The sequence below is a fragment of the Acromyrmex echinatior genome, chromosome 19 (genome assembly GCF_024713525.1).
Source record: "Acromyrmex echinatior isolate Ae372 chromosome 19, ASM2471352v2, whole genome shotgun sequence".
Classification (NCBI taxonomy): domain Eukaryota; kingdom Metazoa; phylum Arthropoda; class Insecta; order Hymenoptera; family Formicidae; genus Acromyrmex; species Acromyrmex echinatior.
This window is the reverse complement of record NC_141870.1, coordinates 746,856-770,866: the sequence shown is the minus strand read 5'-3', so window position 1 is coordinate 770,866 and position 24,011 is coordinate 746,856. Positions and strand designations below refer to the sequence as shown.

At 34.1% G+C, this 24,011-nt stretch overlaps 3 protein-coding genes across 4 annotated transcripts in view; 1 reads left to right on the top strand and 2 right to left on the bottom strand.

The window, feature by feature from the left end:
* The window catches only part of UBL3 (ubiquitin like 3), a 47,131-nt gene extending 45,716 nt beyond the window's left edge, over positions 1-1,415 (bottom strand). Inside the window, exon 1 of the mRNA XM_011058246.2 lies at positions 301-1,415. Coding sequence (XP_011056548.1) covers positions 301-333 — 33 coding nt within the window. The 5' untranslated portion in view covers positions 334-1,415. The remainder of the gene's footprint in view (positions 1-300) is intronic.
* Positions 1,416-2,378: 963 nt separating this feature from the next.
* Positions 2,379-23,994, top strand: LOC105147321 (putative protein FAM10A4). Its single transcript, XM_011058245.2, has 5 exons — positions 2,379-2,619; positions 2,864-3,148; positions 3,253-3,665; positions 20,115-20,330; positions 21,008-23,994. The coding sequence occupies exons 2-5, from the start codon at positions 2,869-2,871 to the stop codon at positions 21,251-21,253; spliced, it is 1,155 nt and encodes a 384-aa protein (XP_011056547.1). The 5' UTR covers positions 2,379-2,619; positions 2,864-2,868; the 3' UTR covers positions 21,254-23,994.
* Positions 4,875-16,227, bottom strand: LOC105147320 (uncharacterized). 2 transcript variants are annotated; one of them, XM_011058240.2, is made up of 11 exons: positions 15,803-16,227; positions 10,910-10,993; positions 10,750-10,844; positions 10,447-10,654; positions 9,484-10,338; positions 9,082-9,336; positions 8,760-8,876; positions 8,396-8,628; positions 7,743-7,934; positions 7,390-7,653; positions 4,875-6,920 (listed from the first exon to the last, which is right to left on the bottom strand). In XM_011058240.2, the coding sequence occupies exons 1-11, from the start codon at positions 15,873-15,875 to the stop codon at positions 6,537-6,539; spliced, it is 2,760 nt and encodes a 919-aa protein (XP_011056542.1). In that variant the 5' UTR covers positions 15,876-16,227; the 3' UTR covers positions 4,875-6,536. The 2 variants fall into 2 exon arrangements, with proteins under 2 accessions (XP_011056542.1, XP_011056543.1); XM_011058241.2 differs by having other exon boundaries at positions 8,396-8,568; positions 15,803-16,226.
* Positions 23,995-24,011: the final 17 nt, after the last annotated feature.

Here is a 24,011-nt window from a genome sequence, read left to right as displayed (position 1 = left end):
GCGGGAGGAAATGCAGAAGTAGGAGAAGGAGGAGGTGGCTGCGGGGGAGGCGTGTAGGAGAGGCAGAAGGAGGCGAGGCTGTCCTTCGCGAGGACGAGACGATAGGGCGCCAGGAGGATAGGGTGCGGTAGACGTGTTACAAGTTGATAGAGGAGAGATGGATGCACCCCCGATATGATGAAGCGTTTCCTACTATTTTAGGGAAAGAGAACATTCGAACGTAGAATAAAGCGACAAATAAACAAGTAGCAGAAAAAAATGTAGAATACACAGAAGTGAATGATAGATGGATAAGCTTACCTTATCCGAGGGTACAGTGCGCACCGTAGTCATCGTAACTGATGGCCAAGAGACGTCGTGTCGCGTGTAATCCAGGATAATCGGTGGGATCCGTGATCTCGATGACGTCGAATGTTTCACGACGTCCGCCGACGACGACGACGACGACGACGACGACGGCGACGACGACGACGACGACGACGACGGCGACGACGACGACGACGGCGACGACGACGGCGACGACGACGACGACGGCGACGACGGCGGCGGCGGCGGCGACGGCGGCGGCGGTGGTGGTGGCGACAACGATGTTAATAACGGCGATGACGATGGCACAGTGATCGTCAAGACAATCGTCGGCACCGAGGAGGACGACAGAGTTGGAGGATATAAAGGGAGTAAAGAGCGGGAGATGAGTCGCTTAACTCAAATGCACTCTATTCCCAAGAAGAGTATTAGTACGAGTACTATGACTGGTATGACGAAGAAGAGAACGAAGAGGAGGAGGACGAGAAGGACGACGTGGAGGACGACGGCGAGGACAAGGGCGAGGGCGACGGCGACGACGATGAGGAAAACAGACTCTTTCTCTCGCGCTCACGCAGGGGCCCGCCTCGCGCGCGCGCGCTACGCTACACCATCTCGATGGGCAGCGTCGTGTCGTGTGTGCCTCTCGCACCGCGACGGCGACCGACACCCCCTCCGCTCGCTCAATTGAGCTCTTCGCCGATGGCCGATGGCCGCCGCCGTCGTTACTTATACGCGTCCAGGTCCGGCCGTTGTTCGGGCAACATGTTAGCGACGCTGTAAACCGCAGCACTCCAACTCCAACTTCAACGAACGGACGGATAGACTTGGCACTCTTCTTAGCCCTCGAATGTATCACGGAGTGTATCGGATCGCACCGCACGAGCACCGCACGAGCACCGCACCGCACCGCACCGCACGCATGCACGCACGCACGCACCGCACGCACGCACGCACCCGTGTGTCACCCTCGTCCTCTCACGGCTCTGACGGCTGTGACAGTGCCAAACACATAAAATGGCGATTTCGCGCTGGCTCGAGACTCGAGTCACACAACTTCGGAGTAGTTCGGACTTCGGTTCGGAGCAACGGGCGTCGCAGAGGTACCGCGATTTACTAGATGGCGGACTCTAATCGACAATTCGACTCGATGCGTATCACGGCAATGGCGCTGTTCGAGCGCATGCGTTCTAAACGGACAATGGCTGCGTTTGAATTGGACAAAACGACTAGTCTACTCGCCGAGCGATTGAATGTGATTGGTTGGATCTTTAAGTAACAACCAATCATATTCGTTTACTTAACTAGCGGGCTATTCATTTTCTAACGAAGCAGATAGTCTCTTTTCTGATTGATTCCGCCATTTTCAGTTTGACTTAAAACGCGTTTACATATTGACGGAAAAGCAGAAAATGACCAATAATAAACCAAAAATAAACAGAACCAATGGCCAATCAGAACTCGCGCTGATAGTAAGTAGCATTAAATAGCATGGTAAAAAGATATAAAGGTAAATTTTCATGAGCTGCTCAAATCGAGCGGTTAAAATTGACGAATATCAAGCATCCATTTTGATCACGTGATCCTTTTTGTCGCTGAAACAGCCGGTTTGAGCAATGAAAATTAACCTTAAGGTGAAGTACTCCTGTGGGTGCGCAGTAGGAGAGTAAATTTGATTGGTTGTTCCAGTATAATCAGCGCTATTAGGGGCTCCGCACAATAAAAGGAACAGAAAATAATGCCCGTCATAGTCAAGTCTTATATTTAAGGCTTCCTCTACGAATTATTTCATTGGTTACTGAGCATCTAAAGATACAATAAATTTAAGGAAGCTTTAAGTACAAAGTCTGACTGAATATGAGCATAAGAATTTTAACCTAGCAGAAATTATTTATGGTGGAATACACAGTTTCTGATAGGTTGAAATTCTTATTTCCGGTTCCTTATTCCTTTCATTGTGCGCAGTCTCTAAAGAGCGGCGTCAATTGGTGCAGTAAAAGTAGAGGGTACATTTTCGATGTGTCGGGGGCTAAATCACAAATGTGCATCACTGCATACATGAGCATACATATGTGTATATGTATGTATGTATATATGTATATATATATATAAAATACGTATTTACAGCGTTGTAACGTACTGCGTTTTTCGTAATTCCGTATCCGGTTTTGAATGCGTGATCACGCGACATTGCGTTGCAAGATTTGTTGTGCACTTGAATGAATTGATCCGGAGGCAAAATATAAATAATACAATATACACAATAGTTCACGAATAAGATTACTTCGAAACATCATTCGTTCATAATCAGTGGTGAGTTCGCCTGACTTGCATTCACAATTCTCAATTATTCCTAAAGGCAGAACGTGAGTCGCGAGTTTTTCGAGTTAGATATCATAGATATATATTTTTTGAATGCCTAAAGATACATATATCTTTATATTTTTGCATCACAACATCAATAGATGGTTTATTATGCAAGAGTAACCTTTGGTTAGGCTACTTGAATTCACAAACGGAACATTTGATATACTTTGATAAATCGACATGTTTGCAGATAACATGGAGGTGCCTGTGTTTAGCGATAAAGTCACACAACAGCTAAAATTGTTTGCTCAGCAATGCATGAGTAATGCGTCTCTTCTTCATGATCCAAAACTGTCCTGCATTAAGGATTTAATAGAACATTATGGTGGTAAGGTACCAGAAGCTAAAGCAAATGATTCCTCAGATACCAAAACAGAATTTGAAAACAAACCTGAGCAACCACAATTTGAATCAGCACCAGAGAGTGAAGAGAGTGAAGAGAGCGACTTAGAGTTAGATATGACTGGCGTAATCGGTTTGTTTTATATTTTTATCTTTTGTAAATTATATATACATATTCTTGCATTGTTTTTTATAATAAATATGTAATAATATAATATACTTATCTTTCTTTTTTAGAACCTGATGAAGATGCTCCTCAAAAAATGGGAAATTTGACTTTACAACCCAATGAGGAGGAAATCGCAGAGTCACAAGCAAAAAGATCTGAAGCAGTCTCTGCATTCGTGGAGAAAGATTATGAAAAAGCCATACAACTTTATACAGAGGCTATTGTACTGAATCCTCAAGCAGCCTTATTATATGCTAAACGCGGTCAAGTTTTCCTAATATTAAACAAGCCGAATGCTTGTATTCGTGATTGCGACCGTGCTATAGAATTAAATCCAGATAGCGCAGCGGCTTACAAATTTAGAGGAAGAGCTCATCATTTGCTTGGAAAGTTCGAGGAAGCAGCAAACGATCTGAGACTAGCCTGTAAGCTGGATTTCGATGAACAAGCAGACGAATGGCTACGTGAGACGACACCGAATGTAAGTATTGCTTTATGTTCTGCATGGGAAATGCTGCACATCAGGTTACAACTCAATTTCTATTCTCTAATTAACTTCTTATAAAACCAAGGCATATGGAATGAAGGTCATAATTGAACCTTTTAATCGATCGTTTATATAGAGCCATGCGTCCCTCTAGAAGATAATAAGAATTAAGAAATAATAGTTTTTTTTATTTCTAAATATCATAATTGAGTTTTAAAAATTCTACAAAAAAGTTACATCTTATAAATTAACGGAACAAAGTGAACAGAATCAATTTTAATTAATATTTTATTTGTTGCTCATTTATTTCACCAACTTATAAAACTAATAAGACAACTAAAAAATTTTTTTTTAATTTTCTATGTCCATAAAATTTCTTAGAGAACTTTCTTAGTGACGAGAGCAATAGTTTTAAAGATACCAGAAGATTTGCGGGTTATCGCCGTTTTTATTCATTGCTAATGCCAATGTTTTTCGTGAACCTTCGCTTTATCAGGGCGAGGAGTGCATTGATATATAATATCAATATATTAACTCTAACTAAACAAATAGATAGTTTTTATAACATACATGTATCTGTAACATTAAATTTACTTGATGTAATCTTTGTATAATGTAGAATAACAATGATGATAATAGCAACAACACAATAATCATAATAATATCAACAATACATTTATTCAAACGCTAAGTCGCGTTATATTTATACCATTCATGTAAATGAAAAAACTTGCTTACCGTTGTTGTATTTATCTTGGTGTCATTTGATTAGGATCATGATATTAAATCCAATTATTCTCTCTCTCTCTCTCTCTCTCTCTCTCTCTCTCTCTCTCTCTCAGAAGTTGGTTCAAAATTAATGAAATATATTTGAGACAGATAGCAACAAAAATGATTTAAAGATATAAAAAGATTATTAAAATTATTAAAAAATTTAATTTTACTTTTTATTGAATTTTGTGACCTAAGAGTCACAAAAATTATCGAAGACTTGAAAAAATTAATTAAAACTTTGTGACTCTAAAAAATTAGGCAATTAAGAATTTGGAAAAAATTTAATTTTGATATCCAAAATTTTTTAAAATTCAGTATTTAAAGATATAAGGAACTTTATTTTATCTAACGCGCCAACTAGAAGGAAGCCTAAATTTTTGATTAAAAACAAACATCACCATTCATCTCACGCATTAACTGAGCAATGCGTGAGAGATCAGTATATCTTTAATGAATTTAATTACACATTTTAATAAGAACACAAAATCAGCTTATACGAGGTATTCCACAAAAGCCACAAGAAGAGATCATCTTATCTCTTTTTCGCATTGGAAATATTACGATATTAATTTAATTTCCCCGGTACAGAGGAATTTAGCGGACGAGATTGTTGCTCAACATTACATCGATTCTGGAGAGTCTATTTTGTTTTTTTTTTTTTTTGTTTTTTTTAGATAATCAGCAGACGCCGATTTGTCGCGAAAATTTAAGTATTAGGTGCAACAGTAGTTTAGTTTACATTTTCAAGAACTTTAGAAAATTAATCTTAAAATTATAACAATTAATAATAAGACAATTAAACGAAACTTATGCAAAATTATGAGATATAATTATCTAAAATAAAATTAATTTTATAAATAAGTCAATATCTATTTGAAAATAAATTTCTTAAAATTATTATTAAATATGAATAAAAATGTCAAAATTGAATTTTTTGAAAAAAGACAAAATGTTATGATTTAATGTTATATTCTGAAATTAGAAATTTTGGAAATTAAAATTAGAGATCTGGGATCCAGCCTTATCCTATCCTTTTTTACTATTCAGCTGGATAGCCAAATATCATTAGTATCAAGCAGCATATATCCGGTTGAAATTTTATATTTAAAGTTTGTGTCATTGATGCAGAATTCTATTCTTTTCAGCTGAACTTCTTGCATAATTTATCTTTCCTCGTTTTCTTTTTATGTTGGGGAGATAAAGAAAGTTATTATCGCTATGTTTCCCTCACTTTCCTACTAGACATCCAGAAAATATTCGATATCTGGTTGGATAATTGTTTTACCGGATATTTGACCTGATATTGGATAGCCGGTGTTACATTCTATCCGATATCTGGCAATTTTTTTCCGGTTTTACATCCTTTAAAATTTATCTTGAATTTTAATTAAATTTTGATAATTTTTTTAAATGCCTAGAAAAGTAAGATAAGCTATTGTTGCACCGAAGCCTCGAATTTTCACCGAATCGATATGATATCTGAACACATAAATTCAAAGGGAATTCTCACTGTCCGCTTTTGGATCGGAATGGTAGCACTAGCATTGTTTTACCAGACACAAGTAATACACTTGCTCTTCTTCTGCAACCGAGGAAGTGTTTCGAACCACTGAACTCGTGATATCACACTCCACAGCATGTTCACGTTTTTTCACATTGTGTCATATGTTGTGAAGGACGAGATTAAACTATTCGGATCTAGAAATTATATGGCGTTATTCGCCCGTTCAAGTGATGGTACCTCCAATTTTCATACTTCAAGACTCCATGCCTTTCCGCTTCCGTTGCTTTCGCGACCATCAGCTTCTTTTACAAACCGATTTCTTGTCATTAGAGCAGCTCGAATACAACTTGCGAGGATAGCGCGATCTATAGTTGCCTGTGTTTCAAGAAGAAAATCCTTGGTACCATCTCAAATATCGGACCACGTTTTTCAGCTCGTTCACCATCATCGAGCATTTTTAAGCTACCAAGGCATTTCGGCTACAGGCTGAGTGTTTCTTCTCGGTCTAGCGGAGGTAAACGTCGCTTTATCGCCAGTCCGTATTTCACATGGTATCAAGAGCTCCGTTCTGGAACGCGAATACGCACTCAACTCGGTGGACTGTTACCTTCGTTCTCGTGCAACACCGCCTCTACCGACTTCTTATAGTTGCCCACCAACTCGGGTAGATCGTAAGCGATGGATACATCAAGCCTGTTGATCGGACAGCCACGGAAATACGTGCATGTAGAGCTCAGCAGTGAGAAATCATAAAGTGGATTTAGTCGGAAGAAATCACGGTAGACATCCGGATCTGGTAGATCGTAGCGCGATATATTCGTGAGAGTGCTGAGGCCTTCGTAGATATGATAGTCCTGTGGATTTTCGATGATCTTGTCGCTGATCTCCCGCTTGTTGCCGAAGAATGTCTTGTGATTGTAATACGTCGTCAGATAACAGTCCACCATCTTAGCGTGATTACGTACTCGTACCTGAAATTGCCAAAGATAGAATCGCATCAAATAAATTTTTACTAAAAGAATTATTCTAAAGTATACTAATAAAATAGTTGATTCTAAAGTATACTAATAAAATAGTTGAAAAATCCCAAATCGCAATTGGCATTAATTTTTTCACAATCATCGCTAATATTTCTTGCCGTATTTATTTGTATTCTACGATGAAATATATGCGTGTCATTAACAAGTTATTGCTTAGTTTTGTCCTGATTATTTCCCGTTAATCTTAAATCCTATGTATATAATTTTAAAATATTGTATACCCTTAAAGGCTCGTTTGAGATTTGGAAATTTTTCAAAGATTTGTGATGAACGCACTTGAGTTAGCCGAGTTGTACAGTGAAGCAGCCATGTACAACACTCTAAGTATTAGGGATGAGAATGAAGGATTCCGAATTTGAATCCGATCAGTTTCGTATTTTTTAGAATAATGTGAACTTACTGCGAATCTTCTGGCGCTTGCTATCTTGTGCTCAACCCTTTTGTTTATTGCTGAACGTAGGTCACGAAGGAATGCGCGTTCTTGAGCGTACAACAACCTGATAGGCGCACCAGCTTCGTAGGGTAATGACCATAACGACGTGGAATACATTATTGGCGGCTCCGCGCTTGACATGAGCGGTGATATATTCCAGATTAAGGCGCCTTGCACCCTCATGAGTTCTTCGGGCTTTACTTGGTCGGCTTTGTTAAGGATAATACGGGTCTGTGTGAAAGTAATGTTATATTAGGCGTTTTTCTATCACAATCTTTTTAGGGGCAAATAACTTTATCTCATTATTTTTATCATCTCACTTGGTATTCTCTTCCTTTTAACTGGTCAAGAATCGCCTCGGTTTCGGGACCAACATCCAACTTGGCGGGATCGTAAACCAAAAAGATTATGTCTGCTCGGTCGATGAACCACTGACAGGCATCATTAAAGGGAAATAACCGTTGAACTTGCTTTCGAATTTCTAAAATACCCGGAATCTCGACAATGTTCACCTAATAATATTTCATAATTAATATGTAGAATTTTATTATAGTTTTATCATGTAACATGCGTAAATTATGCTTCCAATAATATCAATGATTGTAATTGTGAATATCAATTACAATGTTTCTTTACTTGTTATTGTATTAAAGCCCTTCAATATACGTTTTTAATTATGCGTTTTTTATAATTAACATAATAAGATGATTTAAAAATTAGTTAGAATTTTAACTTAGAACTTCTTAATTTTATTAAAGAATAAAGCACAAATTTTATTTTGTATAATTTTGATTGAAAATCAAATCGTTAAAGTTTCAAATATGAAATAGTTCTAAATATTTATTCTAATTAAAAATTCCAAATTTTTAGTCTTTATCAATCAATATGATTGATTGCACATTATTTATCAACGTACATTCCCAATACGCAATAAATATTTGTAGATGGATAAAGATCTTTTACAATCGCTTACCTTTTCTAGCAACTTATTATTAAGTCGCAAGCCTCTGAGACGATCTAGTAGACCCTGTCCGAACTTCTGCAGTCCCGAAAAAGTCCAATCGGCGGCCAACTGGGTGCCATCAAGAACCTCCTCCTCCTCGCCATGCATTATTATGTTGAAGTAGGCCGGTGATGGCTCGGCTCCTGTGTCATTTTTTCCATTTGGCGATTTGCAATGCTCTTCTAAGCACTTTCTCAAACCACCTAAACACTCTCTGTATATTCATGCTCCTAGCATGCCAGCTATCGCTAAGTCTTGACTACTTTACCAGCGCAAAGCCAAAGAAAAAATGTAACAAAGAGAGATCACATTCCTCTTTTAGTTAATTACCCACCTGTCCTCAATGACATTGGCTTGTATTCGATGTCGAGCAGATAATTAATGATGGACGATTTCCCGCCGCTCCACGGTCCCATAAATAGCACTAGTGGCTTGGAAAATATCTCGGGATCTAATAAATTAGAATAATAATAGATTATATTGCAAATCTTGAGTTAAAAGTACATTATTATTTTACCTTAATATATATATATATATATATATATACACATAAATAATATATATACAATATATTTTATATATATATATACATATTTTGTAATTGAATGAATTAAAAGATAAAAAATACAATTAATTTTAAAATCATAATCGCTTACCTCCGAAATGCCTATTACTCAAGTCTCTATACTTGTACATAGTTTCTAACGGCTTTATAGCGTTATCATAGAGTCTCTTCAAATCCCTAAGAATAATATCAGCTTCTCTTTGTATAGCTCTCTCTTTTTCCTCATTTTCTTCGTCCAATTTTAACAATTGGTTAATGTGATCTCTGGGTCGAAGATTTTCCGGAATTTCGATTTCTTGAATCAGATCCTCCTCTGGAGTTGGTTCTTGTTCTTCATCACTGGTAACTGACAGCGAGAATTGTATTGTAAATTATATTAACTATATTTTTGTGTCAATAATATAGAATGTAACATCATTAATATAATTATATCATAAGCCTGACAGAGGATGAATTGTGTAAGATCGAATATTAGTTACAAGATTTTGTTTACCTTCTTCCGTAGATTCACTATCTGCTTCAGCGTCTTCTTCACCGATTTCTCGTTTGTCACGTAATTTTACATCTTCATTTTCTTCTCCTTCAGATTTTGCGTCCTCTTCCTCCGATTTTCCATCTTCCTCTTCAGTCTTCGTGTCTTCTTCTTCCGTGGATTTTGCTTCTTCGGATTTCGATTCGTCTTCCTCTGATTTCGTTTCTTCTTTCTCTGATTTCATTTCTTCTTCTGTAGATGCTGTTGTATCCTCATCTTCTTTTTCTTCTTCTTCAGCAAATTTTGCCTCTGCTTCTTCTGACTTTGTTTCTTCTTCTACATCTTCGGAACTTGCTGTTTCAGTATCTTCTGCGCTTTCTTTGTCTTTTTCTTCACTCTCAGCTTCAGCGCTTTCATCCTGAGTCTTCTCCTCTATGTCACTTTTTTCATCCTCAGCGCTTACCTGATCTTCGGTCGATTCGGCCTCGTCAGTTTTACTATCAACTTCTTCTTTATCAGATTCTTCTTCAACTTCTTCACTGGCTTCCATGGATGTTTGTTGAATTTCTATCTCTTCATTAGACTCAACTTCTACTTCTTCAGTAGCTTCTTTGGACTCCTTTTGTTCTTCGTCTTCAGCTTGCGATTCATCGGCTTCCTCTTTTTCTTCTTCGGACTTTGCTTCGTCATCTACTTCTTCTTCCTCGAATTTTTCGTCTTTTACTTTTGTTTCTTCGTCAGATTTTTCTTCGTCGAGCTTTTCATCTTCTTCAGTTCTCGCTTCTTCGCTCTCTGTCACTTTTTCGGAGGAGTCGATTTGTTCTCCTTCGTCTTCAATTGCCTCAGTGGACGCTTCCTCAGCTTTCTCTGCTTCTTCTGAACAATATTGTTATTTTCTTTTATTATGTCTTAAATATTTGCATTTTCAACAAATTCGGAAATGTCAACATTTATTTAAAAAGCATCAACGATTATTAATTCTACCTTCTTCAAAGGTGCTAATTTCGACACTTTTATCAGTCGCGTCTTCTTCACTTTGTTCTTCTTCTATTTCCTGTTCTTTTTCTTCTCTAGCGTCAGTCTGCTCTTCGGTTGCTTCCTTATTCTCGTCAGCAGCTTCAGCGCTTTCCTCTACCGATCCCTCCATATCTTCAGTCTCTTCTTTCGAAACATCGTCTGCTGCCTCACCGGCCTAAATAAATAAATTTTTAATAGTAAGATTTCTTTGGATCATTCTGTACATCGCAAAAAAGTTAATTTATATTATATAAATAGATTAAGGCTTACTTCCTCGCTAGTAGGTGATGCTTCTTCATCACCTGCGAGATCGTTCTCTTGATCGATCTCGGTTCCGACCTCTGCACTGGTCTGCTCCAAAGATCCTTCAAATGAAATATTCTAGAAATCGCTGTGTTCCAGCTGAGTATTCGTCATCACCTAGTATTACCTGTGCCGAGATCCTTGAGCGCCTTCTCGATGTACGGTCGACAAAGGTCCTCGGATGGTACCTGCTCGTCTTCGCATTGCACTCCTAAAGTGTTATTTCAACATTTAATTTTTTGCTTGAATTTGAAAAGAAATTTGTCTTATATTTTTTGTATGTTCTGCTAGATTTATTTTATTCAACAATAAAAAACAAAAAAAAACATATAATGCTATATAATTTAAAAATTAAATTGAAATAATTTTTTGTGCCTTTATTCTTTGTTTGTATATTATATTTTTATTACATATTATTTTTTAAGTATTTTTGAGTATTTTATATTTTTAAATAAATGTTAAATCTATAATGGTATTAATAGCATATTTATTATGGTTTATATAAAAAAATTCTCTTTTTATTGTTAAAAAAACTATTAGATTTTTAATGTTTCAATCTCTTTGTGCAATCTCCGTACAAAATCTGATCCATCTTATCTGATTATTCGGCTTTACTGGATAAGATCCGAATATCTAGTTATTCGACAAATCATTATCCGTTGTAACTTTTTGTTTCTAAATATAGTTTCTAAATGTCATATTATAGTGGTCTCTAAATGTAATTGTGTTATAGCAGGAAAGATTTATGCTGAGATTTATACTGAAACGTGTACACTTAATAATGTACGTCGAAAAATTTGGCTTGTTATTTAATGTGCTGCGAATTAAAAAAGATTGGAAAATGCTGCATTAAATAATGTGTTTTTAATAAAAGATAATTATACGATATTTAATACAATTCACCTGTCTGATAATTTCGCGATATCGAATAGCGAAGTTGACATGCCAGAAATCTTGCATACGTCGCCGAAATATTTACATTGTTCGCGTTTTGTTGAGTGCTTTGAGAAATTTTTGGCTAGGAGAATTCTCGATGCGCGCGTTAATGATGGCCGTGCCAAAAGATATCGCGCGCGGTATTAGATAACTCACTGCACGGAGAAACACAGCTTCGGTGATGATGAGTTTAACGCCACGCGACCACCAACCCGAAATATCTGACCCAGGTGACGTAAGAACCTGTCAAAGTCATTACGCATACTCTGATGACCGCCGAGCGAGCTGTGCGCGTGTTCATGCCTGGTGACAGGTGTTCAGGAACACCTAGCGCGACTTGTCATCCGACGTGTCATCTGACGAAAGTTTGCATTGCCGCATTAAGTGCCGCATTATTTTTTTTTTAGAAACAGATGTACGGTTTTACACTATGATTAATTAGCTGGTTTTTGTTAAATAATGCGATTAAATTTTAGCAAATACTTTTGTTCGGAGTAATTGAAAATTAAAGTTGGGGAAAAGTAAGAGAATTTCTTTAGCAGTGAAAAACAGGTTTTTTGCAAAATTTAATTCATACACAGAGAAAAATTAGTTTTAGTTGAATTAATTGAAATTCTGGAATTCTGCGGATCATTTATTTTCCACCAGAATTTCAGTTAATTCAACCATACATTTTTTTTCCATGTATGGAGATTTGCGAAAATATCAAGAGAAAAGAGAGATAAAAAAAGCATTTTACGTTAAATAAAAAAGAATTTTGTATTTAAAATGATGCTTTTCTATCATTCGATTTCATTTGTAACTGTAATAATTCTCAGAGAGAGAGATTTCTACTCTCTCCATAGTTCTTTTATATAGATAATTTTAACTACTTGAAAGATTTTAGACTCTGCTGTAGTTCTTTATATATTTTTTACAATGTTATTCGTCTTTTAATATAGTTTTGAAATTAAATATACTAGAAAAAATAATTGGATTTACATTTTATTTAATATATACGTATAACAATTAGATTTACATATTCAATATAATATTTTTTATTAATAATAAAAAGCATAATTAGCATAATTTTCTTGTCATCTTATTCGAGTTAATCTACATTCTTGCTTAAGACATTTATCTCAAATTTTTATTAAAGAGTTGTTTGCGAGGAAAAAGCTTTTATCAACTTTTTTTAAATGTATTATTAATACCGATAGTAATTTACTCACTAGATGTCTAATTTAATAAGTACGTTGCAAAATGTGAAGACGGTGGAATTTCCACTCTGAAGAAAATGTCGATATCATCTTCCTAGACGGACCTGGGACGTGGCCGGTTTCTAAGTTTAGCGGCGGGTAGGCGGCTTTGAGCCGAGCACTCGAAAATATTTATATATTAGGCGGGCGAATCGTATTTTTATCATCTCTTTTTAAGAAAAATGATGAGTTGATTGGACTGTGCTCGTTTCTGTCGGTCAGACATTATTTAATAGGACATTGTACTATTCTTATCAGTCAATCTTGATATCAACATTGATCAACGGATGTGTAGTAACTTGGATTTTGTGAAGAAAAAATATGGAAATTTTCATGATGCCAAATAAATTTCAATATATTACGATGTAAACTTTATAAATATCATGAAATTTATCTATGTATTTTTATTAAAATTGTAATTTCTCTTAAATAACCTGACAGTTACATTTTAAAAAGTTAATCAATTGAAAGTTAGTCTTGGATTGAATGTATATTTTATTAGGATGTCAATACTATTTTAATAGTAAAATTTGATTGTACACTGAAGATAGCCTGAGGAGGCTTGTCAAAACGTTTGTTTGTTTATCAATTATATTATTATACGTGACTAAATATGTATTATAATTACGCCTAATTAACAATGCCTGACTCTCATTTGCCTATTATACTTATATTTTTAAAAAATGATGAAATTAAATCGATAAAATAAAAACTATATAAAAATGGTGATGCAAAAGGTTTTTGCCAATGTTATTTGATAGTTGTTTGAGTTATGCCGTCGGTAGAGAATCTTAAACGTTAGAGAATTGTTGTAATTTACGAGTTCACGTGATCGTAAACACGAGAAATTTCGTTTAGTGGGATATCTTTACGTGTCTCTCTATATCTCATTGTTATATCACATACTGCAATTTTTGGCACAAGTTGTAGCTTCGCTGAAAAACGAAATAATTTCCTACTTTTAATCGAAGCCCTTTTATTAGCTTTTTTCATTGGATCGTCAAGTCATTTTCATACATTGTTACGTGAGAAACAATACAATTCTTTTTTTCTTTTATGTATATGTTTTGATTGAATAATCGAGATTCCAACATACACATTTTGATTTAATGTCTTATCGCGATTTGAATATAGACAAGTAAATATGAGTGATTTCCTACCATGTTTTAGGACTTAAGACTGAATCTTGAATTCATATTTTAAGATCCACTTTTAAAGCTATTCTTTACGACTCCATTTTAAGTTATTATCGAACAGTACGCTATTATTCCATCATTTTCTCAATCGCAAAATTCTCGACTCTTGTCGGTTTCCAGAATAATGCAATAATATGAGCGAATTTTGAGTCACGAGAGATAGGAGAAGATGCACGCAGGCAGCTGTCGTTTGGCAAGCGCAGCTGCGCCGGGTAAATATAGAATCCTGAATCTTGTTCCATAGTCTACGATATGTATAGCTTTTTGCCGCACTTAATCGTAAGAAATTTTTGCAATATAAATTGTCAGAAAATCTGATACAAATCTAAAATTTAATAAGGATAGACTGCTTTTCTTGCTAACATAATCCTCAAAATATCATTGTCTCACGAAAGTTCATTTATAATCGTGTTTAATGAACTACGTGACGCTATGTGGAAAGCAAGCGTTTGATTTGTCATAAACATCGATTTGAATAAATTTATTTTGCATTTATACGATTTATTTAAATAATAAAAGAGTTAAAAATGGAGTTTTGTGATAATCCGAACACATAATTAAAACAATTCATTTCTGGAAACTTAGGATGCTGACACAGATTTATACGGTTTCTTATATAATTATCGTGCGGGTTGATGACAGCCAACTCTCATCGATTCCTAAAATAACAAATCCTTGAATCGACGACTTTTATTTGAACTTTGAAACGATGGCGTTAGGTGCTTCTTCAGCCATCAACAATTTCGGTTATTGTAAAAAATGAAATATTTTTATTCTAAAATAGGATATATTTGAAATATATTTAATGTTTAATTATTATTTTTAAAGGCATCACTTATTATTAATTACCAATAGAAAATTATGAAGCGAATATTTTTCAAACTTATCGTATTTTGATTTAAATTATATGATAAAAAGAATTATATGATCAAAATTGATTAAATGTAAGGGATAGACAGATATGGATGTAATCTTATTTTCGATAAAATTATTTAAAAAATATTGGATTGATTAGAATCAACAAGATTCTTAATAGATTCTGCGAGATATATTAAATTATGGCTGAATCATCAGTACATATAGATACAGAAACAAGAAAGCTATAAGGGACTGATGACGCGCACCGGATATCTTTACGTAACATTGACCTTCGTCAGTCAATCGTCATAGTTTCGTCAACATTTCAATTTCATTGTCGTCGACGATCGATGTACGTTTCGATCGAAGCTTTCTTTCCCACATTTTTTTTTGCTACTGCAACTCTGGTCACATAATTTGGATTTTGGAATCAGTCAATCTACTAGCTTAAAATTAGCTTGAACATTCAAATTGTAACAATCTAGTTACAGCACAATCGAGAAGAACTCTTAATATTTGATATCGATGACAAGATTAATAAAGAAATGTTCATACGAGTTTATCGCGAAGAAATTCTGTAGCAAGTATTCAAAATACAACACACTTAGTGACAAATAAGCCGGATACTTTGAATTTATTGGTTACGACAGGATCAACCGATTTAAATCTAACGAAGTCACTGACCGCACGAGAATAAATTCATGTTCGCGAGAAGAGATCCAACTCAAGGTACGATCCAATCTTCAAGATGCTAAGGTTTAGCCGCGTGGGGTTTCTGATGGTTTTACTGACCTCGTAAGGCAACGGCTAGAAAGCTCAGGAGGAGGCCCACGACGAGCGCGGGTCTCATCCGCGCACCCGTCATCTCGTCACACTAGACACTACGCGATCGGCCGGGGCCAGGGTTGGCACACAGCTCGTCCTCTCTTACTTCTCGATCCCGTCGTCGCCCTCAACTCCAACTAGCTCGCGAGGCACTGGCATTGTCACTACCGTCAAACCCCGAAAGACGCCCCTCTCTCTTCTTCTTCGTCTTCTTCTTCTTCTTCTTCTTCTTCTTCTTCTTCTTCTTATCTCATGGAAGCAATGGACGTAGGGACAGTGACGTCGCTTTTCTTTTCCTTTTCTCTACCGTCCCACTTTTCCACGGGCCCACTTTTCCACGAGCCTTTGGATTTCGTGGTCATCAGTCGGACGACGGAGAAACTTCCGACGGATGCGGAAGCACTTACTCGCGCACACGTTATATCGAGTGTGGCCAAAATCATCGAGCACTGTGGCCAGAGTCAGCCCCGAGCGACAGCTGTGAGAGCTATTATCTGTTGACTTCACGAATACACTCGCTTTAACGTTATTTAACGATTTGATTTTGAATACTGAATGTATTAGCAACGATGCACCAATTTGATATTGTTTCTGATCTCGACTTAGTTATGACGTATTGAATAACGTGTAATGTTACTAACTACTGTAAAAAAAGGAGAGAAAGATCTCTTTCGACAAGTAGTGGGTAGCTCTTATTTTTGCGGACACATGACATAGATCAATCATGACAAGGTCACTTACTTCACGCCATTACACGAAATTCGCGTTCGAAATAATTGTTTTAGGATGCAAGTTCGTAACTTTGCCTAATTTTGGGATTCATTGATCAGTACCGTCGAATTAATTATTTCAAGGCTAGCATAAAGAAATATTTTTTCTTGTAATTTATATCTTGATATGTAAAAGTTTCATTTTATTACAAGTAACAATCTTTCGTTTTATCAGTATGTAAGAGACAAAAATCATTTATTTTCTTCTCATAAAGTTCTGAGAATTTTTTCAGAATTTTTTCAGAATTTTTTAATACCGTATTTTCTTATGTTGGTAAAAAAAAAAAGAAAATGCAGTACTAAAAAGTTGATAAAAAATTTTGAAAAAATTCTTAGAACTTTATGAGAAGAAAATAAATGATTTTTGTCTCTTGCAGCTTTTCTATAAAGTTGATAGTATTTGAATAAAAAATTATTCAAGACCAATATTTGGCAATTTTTAGTAATTAATATCTTGTTAATTATTGCGAAAATTGTAAAATGGTAGAAAACTTTTCTCAGTTTAGTCCTCTCTACCTGCCCATAAAATATTTGGCGATTATTTCCAGACACCCTGTATATATACAGTTGAAATATTTTCTTAATCGATTCTCGAATATTTTGTTAATATGAATTAATGTTAATTGAAAATCAATATTATATATTTGTTACTATTTTATTTCAAATTTTAATTACCGTTAGCTCTTTGATATTTAATCGTCTAAATTTATTAATTGTAGATTAATATTTTTAAGGATGATTCTAAGGACAATCTGATCCTCTAGTATTTTTGATAATTTTCTTTGTATTCTTGATAATTTTGTAACTAATAGTAACTTTTTGAATATTATTAATACTGCAAATACTTGGCATAGCTATATATATATATATGTATTGGCATAATATCTTTCTTCTGGAGCTAATGTCGTAGAAATTTTAGACTATATTATAGTGCATTTAAAAATATCTTTCACATTTTCCTAGAGCTTATCGAAAAGATTTATCTGAACCAGATAGCGACGTAAATCGTTGACCGCTTGACGATCTCATTGGTGCGAGTCGTGATGAAATCGCACCGAACGTCATTTCCGGAAACTTCACAGTTTCCATTATGACTTATTCTACCCACTTTTTCATTTACGAAAACATCTATTTTCCATTATCTCTTTTCCACTCATTTGCAGTATTGCCGGCCCAACTGAGAGATTAAAGTTGCATCCACGTTATCGTGCATTTAGCACCAAATGTAGTAATGAAAAGATAAAATGCAAAATTTGACCGTAAAATTTTTAGGTATGAATATAGAATTCTAACATGTTCGAAATTTCTGAAATTTCTAAATTTAAATTTCCAAATTTTATCTCTGGGATTAAAATCTGGATTTTCTCATTGTGCTTTCGCGTTTTCAACATTTCGAGAGTATTAAGTTACTATTCGAAATTTTATCAGGAATCACTAAATTTTTTGCTTGATTTTGTGTGCAAGGAATTTTTGATTTTGCAAATATAAGCGATATGATACTATATAACACCAATATTTTATTGCTATTTTTTATCAGCTTTTTTTATAAATGAATTTCTGACTTTGGAGTAATAGTGATTAAAAAATATTAAATTGATTTTCAGTATCTAAAATATCTAATAATTTCATTAAGAGTGTCAGTATCATCATTTTTTTCTGAATAAAATTTATAATTAAATTCTCAAATTATAATGCATGATGAGTGCTGAGATAGCTAATAGATTTTCAATATTTCACGTATATCCTTTAATTTATTAATTATGAGCATAGAAATGGGAATTTTACTGCTTCATTGGTGAAGATAACTAACCGAAGCGTAACATACAACCAGAGAGATGAGATTCGCCGAAATACACGCGCACAGAAGCAAAGGAACGTCAGAACCGCAGGCGCCTTTATATTTAGAAGCCCGGGTCGCATCCGTATAAGGTGGCCCGCCGTGCAAAAGTCCTCTCTTTCTCCTCTCCTCCATTTTACTTCATTTTCTTTTTTTACTGAAACTCACTGAAACTCACTGAAACTCGCGGAAACCCATATATTTAATTAATTAGATTTGTAGTTGAAAGAAATGCTTAATTACCTTTTGAGGAACTTTTTTATACTCCAGTAAAGAAAATATCTTGCACGATGTATGTGTGTGTGTGTGTGTGCGTGTGCGTATGTGTGTGTGATATACATATAATATATGAGTGCATGTATGGATATTATTTATATGTCTTATTCTATTATTTATATATATATATATATATATATAAAGCTTATATTTACAAAATTATGGTTTCGATTAATACCTTGTGCTATTTGCAGTTAGATGACTCTGAAATTGTTTAATTTTCTATGATATTTAATGAATTTTACAAACTATGTTTCTATTAAAATTATTTATAAACTCAATCAATACTAAAAAAATGCTTATTACGGTCGAAGCTGGATTTTCATTTCTTTAAATAATTCAGTCTTGAATTATTAACATATACTATATATGTACTTGCATATATAATATATTATATTGTAGTCTTTTTAGAACTGCGCGTCGAATTGTTTTTCCGGAGTATAAAAGCAATTAAAACTACTCTCGTAATCGCAAATTAAATGCGCAATAGGCATTTTTCTAGTATTGATTGCATTTCTCATATATATACGGTCTAAAATAAAGATTCTTAATATTGTTTATTTACAAACTGAATTTACAATTTTCAAAGCTTGACGCAAGCATTACCAGGCTATGTCCAAAGTCGATTTTTGTGTATTTAAGATTGTCTTAAAATGTCATAAATCAATCGCTGTATTAATCTTAAGACGTTACTTAAGATAATTTTCAAATAAAAATCAACTATGAATACTAGCCTATTAGTACAAAGTTTTACAGCATTTTTTTGGAAAATGATGAGAGTTAAATGGACCATTTTGCGATCTATAATAAGCTCGTTAATTGTATATGGTCACAATATGTATATACATAGATTTTCAGCCAGGCATGTTCCACGTCATTATAATTTAAGATTTGGACGCGTTCCTAAAGGCGCACGGTGGATCGCTCTTTTCTGTAAAAGATCACAAGGATTGCGATCATTTGCTTACGCCTATGTTTAGATTGAACCTTGCGCGTTTGCCATCAAGCTTATAGCTTTATTCTGCCACATATCACTGAGAGAAAAAAAATGTAAAAAAAATGTAATGTTAATTAAATTGCACGCTTATATCGGAAGAATAACTACTACGAAGTCCAAACGAGGTCCACCCTACACTCGTCCCCCTTTCAAAATTGCACTTAACATTCTCTTATTCTGGGTCTCTTATCTAGAATTTTGAATAAAAACACTTGGAAAATCTGCGAATTCTCAAAGATTTCTTTACGAGAGTAAACATTCTACTAGTATGTAAGCTGTAATTCTAATGTCTCTTGTGTGTGTGCTTAGTTCTTTTGATGCAGTACTTTTACCGAGTTACCTTAAGTAAATATTTTTTTAACAAAACGAATAAATAATGTTACACTCATTGTGTATTAGGCGCGAAAAATAGAAGAACATAAAAGAAAAAAGGAACGGAAGGCGCAAGAAAAATTGGAGCGCGAGAGACAAGAAAGATTGCGGAAAGCGCGAGAGGCAGCCAAAGCTCGTGAGGAAAATACGCGAACTTCTCAAACGGATGCGGGAAATACATCCCCTGGCGCAGGAGATTTCTATCAGTTTCTTAAAGATCCTGATGTACTTCAAGCCTTCGAGGTAAGTCGCGAGAAAAAACTATAGTCTTTTTAAATTGACAATATCAGTCATGCTCTTTTTTTTTTGGGAAATATAACGAGTTACACATGCTACTGCATAGAAAAATGTGAAATAACGCAAAAATATTTCTCGATATTGAAACTTCATCAATTTTAGTATACATATATAGTGTGTTTGGTTTAAGTGTATACATTTGCAATTAGCAATTTTTTTTTAAATAATAGTTAAAACAGTTTTTTTTTTAAATAAAAGTTATTTCGTTTAGAAATTTTATATAATGATTTAAAAGTTTTCAATTACTTTTTTAATAAACACTTATTGAAGATATTTTTTATTTCCGCTCATATCTGAAAACTATAAAAATGATTATCTCTGAATATTCAGATTTTATAATTACACATTTTAGAATATTAAAGAAAGATCATAATTTCTGACTTTAAAGGACCAATTTTAATCATATTTTAAACTTATCAAGAATAAATATTCCACATTCAAGTATATATTTCTTTCTTTTACTTCTAAGTAAGGAAATAGTAATAAATTGAATAGGAATAAATGATTTAGTTAAGATTACGAGAAATTGAGTAGAAATTAAATATATAATTTTTATCGATAATCCATATAATTTTAATGAATCTTGATGCGCAACTTGATTGTTTTTGTGAATGAATGTATAGGATCCGGAAGTGGCCGAGGCGTTCAGGGAGATCTCTACGAATCCGACGAATGTTCTCAAATATCAGAACAATCCCAAGGTAATGGCCCTTATTAATAAAATGGCTTCGAAATTCGGCGGTGTTGGCGGTATGCCTGGCGCTGCCGGGATGAATTTCCCGGGCGGTATGCCTGGTTTTCCCGGTGCTGGGGCTGGTCGTTTTAATCCTCCGAAATCGTCTCCTCACGATGACGTTGGTCTCGACTAATCGTGATTTAATCACTGTACAATGAGTACGGAGAGCGTATCATCTCGGTTAGTTGACTCATTAAAGGCTGATTTACGTTAATTTTCCTTTAACATTGCGATGAGTACTAAGAAAGAATTTATATTGGAAAGAACTGATAATTTATAAGGGATCTTTTAAACATAGGATTAATATTAGCATGCGTCAACAGGATCCCGAAGATTCTGTATTCTTGTTGCTGTTCCTTTTCATCTCCAGTGATCTGATTTTGGATTACTTGTCTCACTTAGATTTCTGGAAATTATTTCTGTTCTACTTTTAAAATTAATATAGAATTTTTATTAAAGATGTATTATTTCAGAAATAAAATGGGCGCCTTTAATGAGTTAAAAAAAATGCTAGCATTTGTTTATCTCTTGCTCCATATATAAAAATGTATACACACACATATATGTATGTGTGTGTGTGTCTGTGTGGTATGTGGTGCGTATATGATGTGTGTGTATATGTATAAATGTAAAATCAAATAGACATATATAGGATGAGGAAAAAATTTCGGACCGGTAAAATATCTCGAAAATAAAGCATTTTTGAAAAAAATATTTCATACAAAAGTTGTAGATCATTTTAAACTCTACAACTTTTGCACGAAATATTTTTTTTTATGTTTTATTTTCAAGATATTTCACCGGTTTGGACGTTTTCCTTACCTCGTATACACACAAACATACATCAGTGATATATCTACATCTTCGAAGGAACTTCTACTGTGAATCAATATAGTTTGTTATATATTACAGAGCGCTCTTTGGTTTTTTAAAAATGAATTTATTATATATATGTTGCATTTCATTACCTTTAATGCCCCTGTATCGTACTACGTTAGCCTTATCAAACAGCTTCTCAGATAGGTATATTTTCGTGCCATAAACAAGTCAAATATATTCGATTCGCAAAATCGATATAACACATGTAAGTATTCTTTTTTATTCTATTATCTACGTATAATTGTTGAAATTTAATTTTTAACATTTATCTTGCTTAATATTTCTATATCAGTGCCGTTAATGATATTATTTATCGCCATTGTTAATAATATAATTAATCGCCATCGAATTTATTAAAAAAGAAAAATAGAAAATTTAGTAAATTACACATTAAATTATTTAACACTAAAGTGACACGCTGAGTATGATACACTTTTTTTTTTAAATCGATATTTCTATAATTTTGAAAGTTATAAATAATCTACCTGGCGGAGTGCCACCTGAGATGCCATTTTTTGTAAGAAAAGAGCAAATTTTTTAATAATTATGATCGAAAGTTCATATTGGGATTTCATTTGTGATTTTACTACTATATTAATTAATAAAGTTATATACATTTGCTCGATACTATTATGTCCCTTAATGTCTGGCGTTTCGATTGAAAAAATTTGTTATAGTATATTCATTTTTATGAAAGTTGTTAGGAACTAAAATTGAATATTAGGTATGTCATACCCAATGTGTCATTTCTGTGACAAAACGTACCGTTTTAGAGTTAAAATCGATTAATATTTTTCGCAACTAAAGAGGATTAACTAAATCGGCACTGCCTTGCTATTTGTTCGTCCAAAAAATGCAATATATTTGTACGTTGATATAAAATGAAGCATTGGACACGAAATAATGTTATTTTTTCGTACGCGGAATAGATATAAACTGTTGAGTACTTATAAGGTAACAAAATAATGCGACCTAACTTTCTAACTAGATACCGCAAGCAGAACTCCATTTATCACGATCATATTTCGAGAGAGAAACTTCTCAAATTAAGCGTTTACTAAAAATCTTACAAAATATTATAATCATTATAGATGGTAGTTTTCTTTTACTTTATCATTAATTAATAATTTGAATACGAAAATACCTGTTTGTGAATAAATAATCTTAATCATCTTAAGAATATAAACTTTAAGATTTTTTAAATTATCTTGAATACTTTTTTTTTTTCAAGATAATTGAAGTGAATACTGGCTGCGTATTTATTAATGATAAAACTTGCATAACCCGTTAACAGTAGAATAGTTTTCTATATGAGTAATTATATATTTTATATATATATATATATATATATATATATATATATATATATATATAGATTATAAAATTACTTAAAGATATATGCATGTTTAACTTTGATTATGTATCAATACGATCTTCTCTTATTTGAAGTAATGTATGAAAACGGTGTTAGGATGTGGGGAAAACTTATTATAATAAATTTTATTACTTTTCTTAGATTATATCCAATAATAAGTAGAGTCTTACCTCTAAATAGATGTAACAAACGGAGTTCTACTAAGAATTCTGTTTCGTGTGTTATCGTATCAGATCCATATATAAAATGTTTGCAATAAATATGTACAAAAATATACGCTCGCGAATAATAATTACAACTCTTTCAGCATTAATTAATAAGGTACAAAGCATTGCATCGCTCATCGTTCTCACGAATGCGATGCAATCCTAATGGCTCTCGCGATAGAGACGACGGAATGTATCGTCGTCGTATCGTCGTCTACGACGCACGTCTATAACGAACATTTGTACATTATTTATAACGTGAACTTAAAATCTAGAAATATTGCACGTGAAATCGAACGGTATATCGCATTCTCAGAGGTCATTGCAAAAGAGCGTTCTATTTCAGATAAAATTAGATAAAAATTAGATAAAATTAAATCTCGTTATTGGAGCAATAAATATGATTCACCACCAGTTTTTGAGTCCAAATT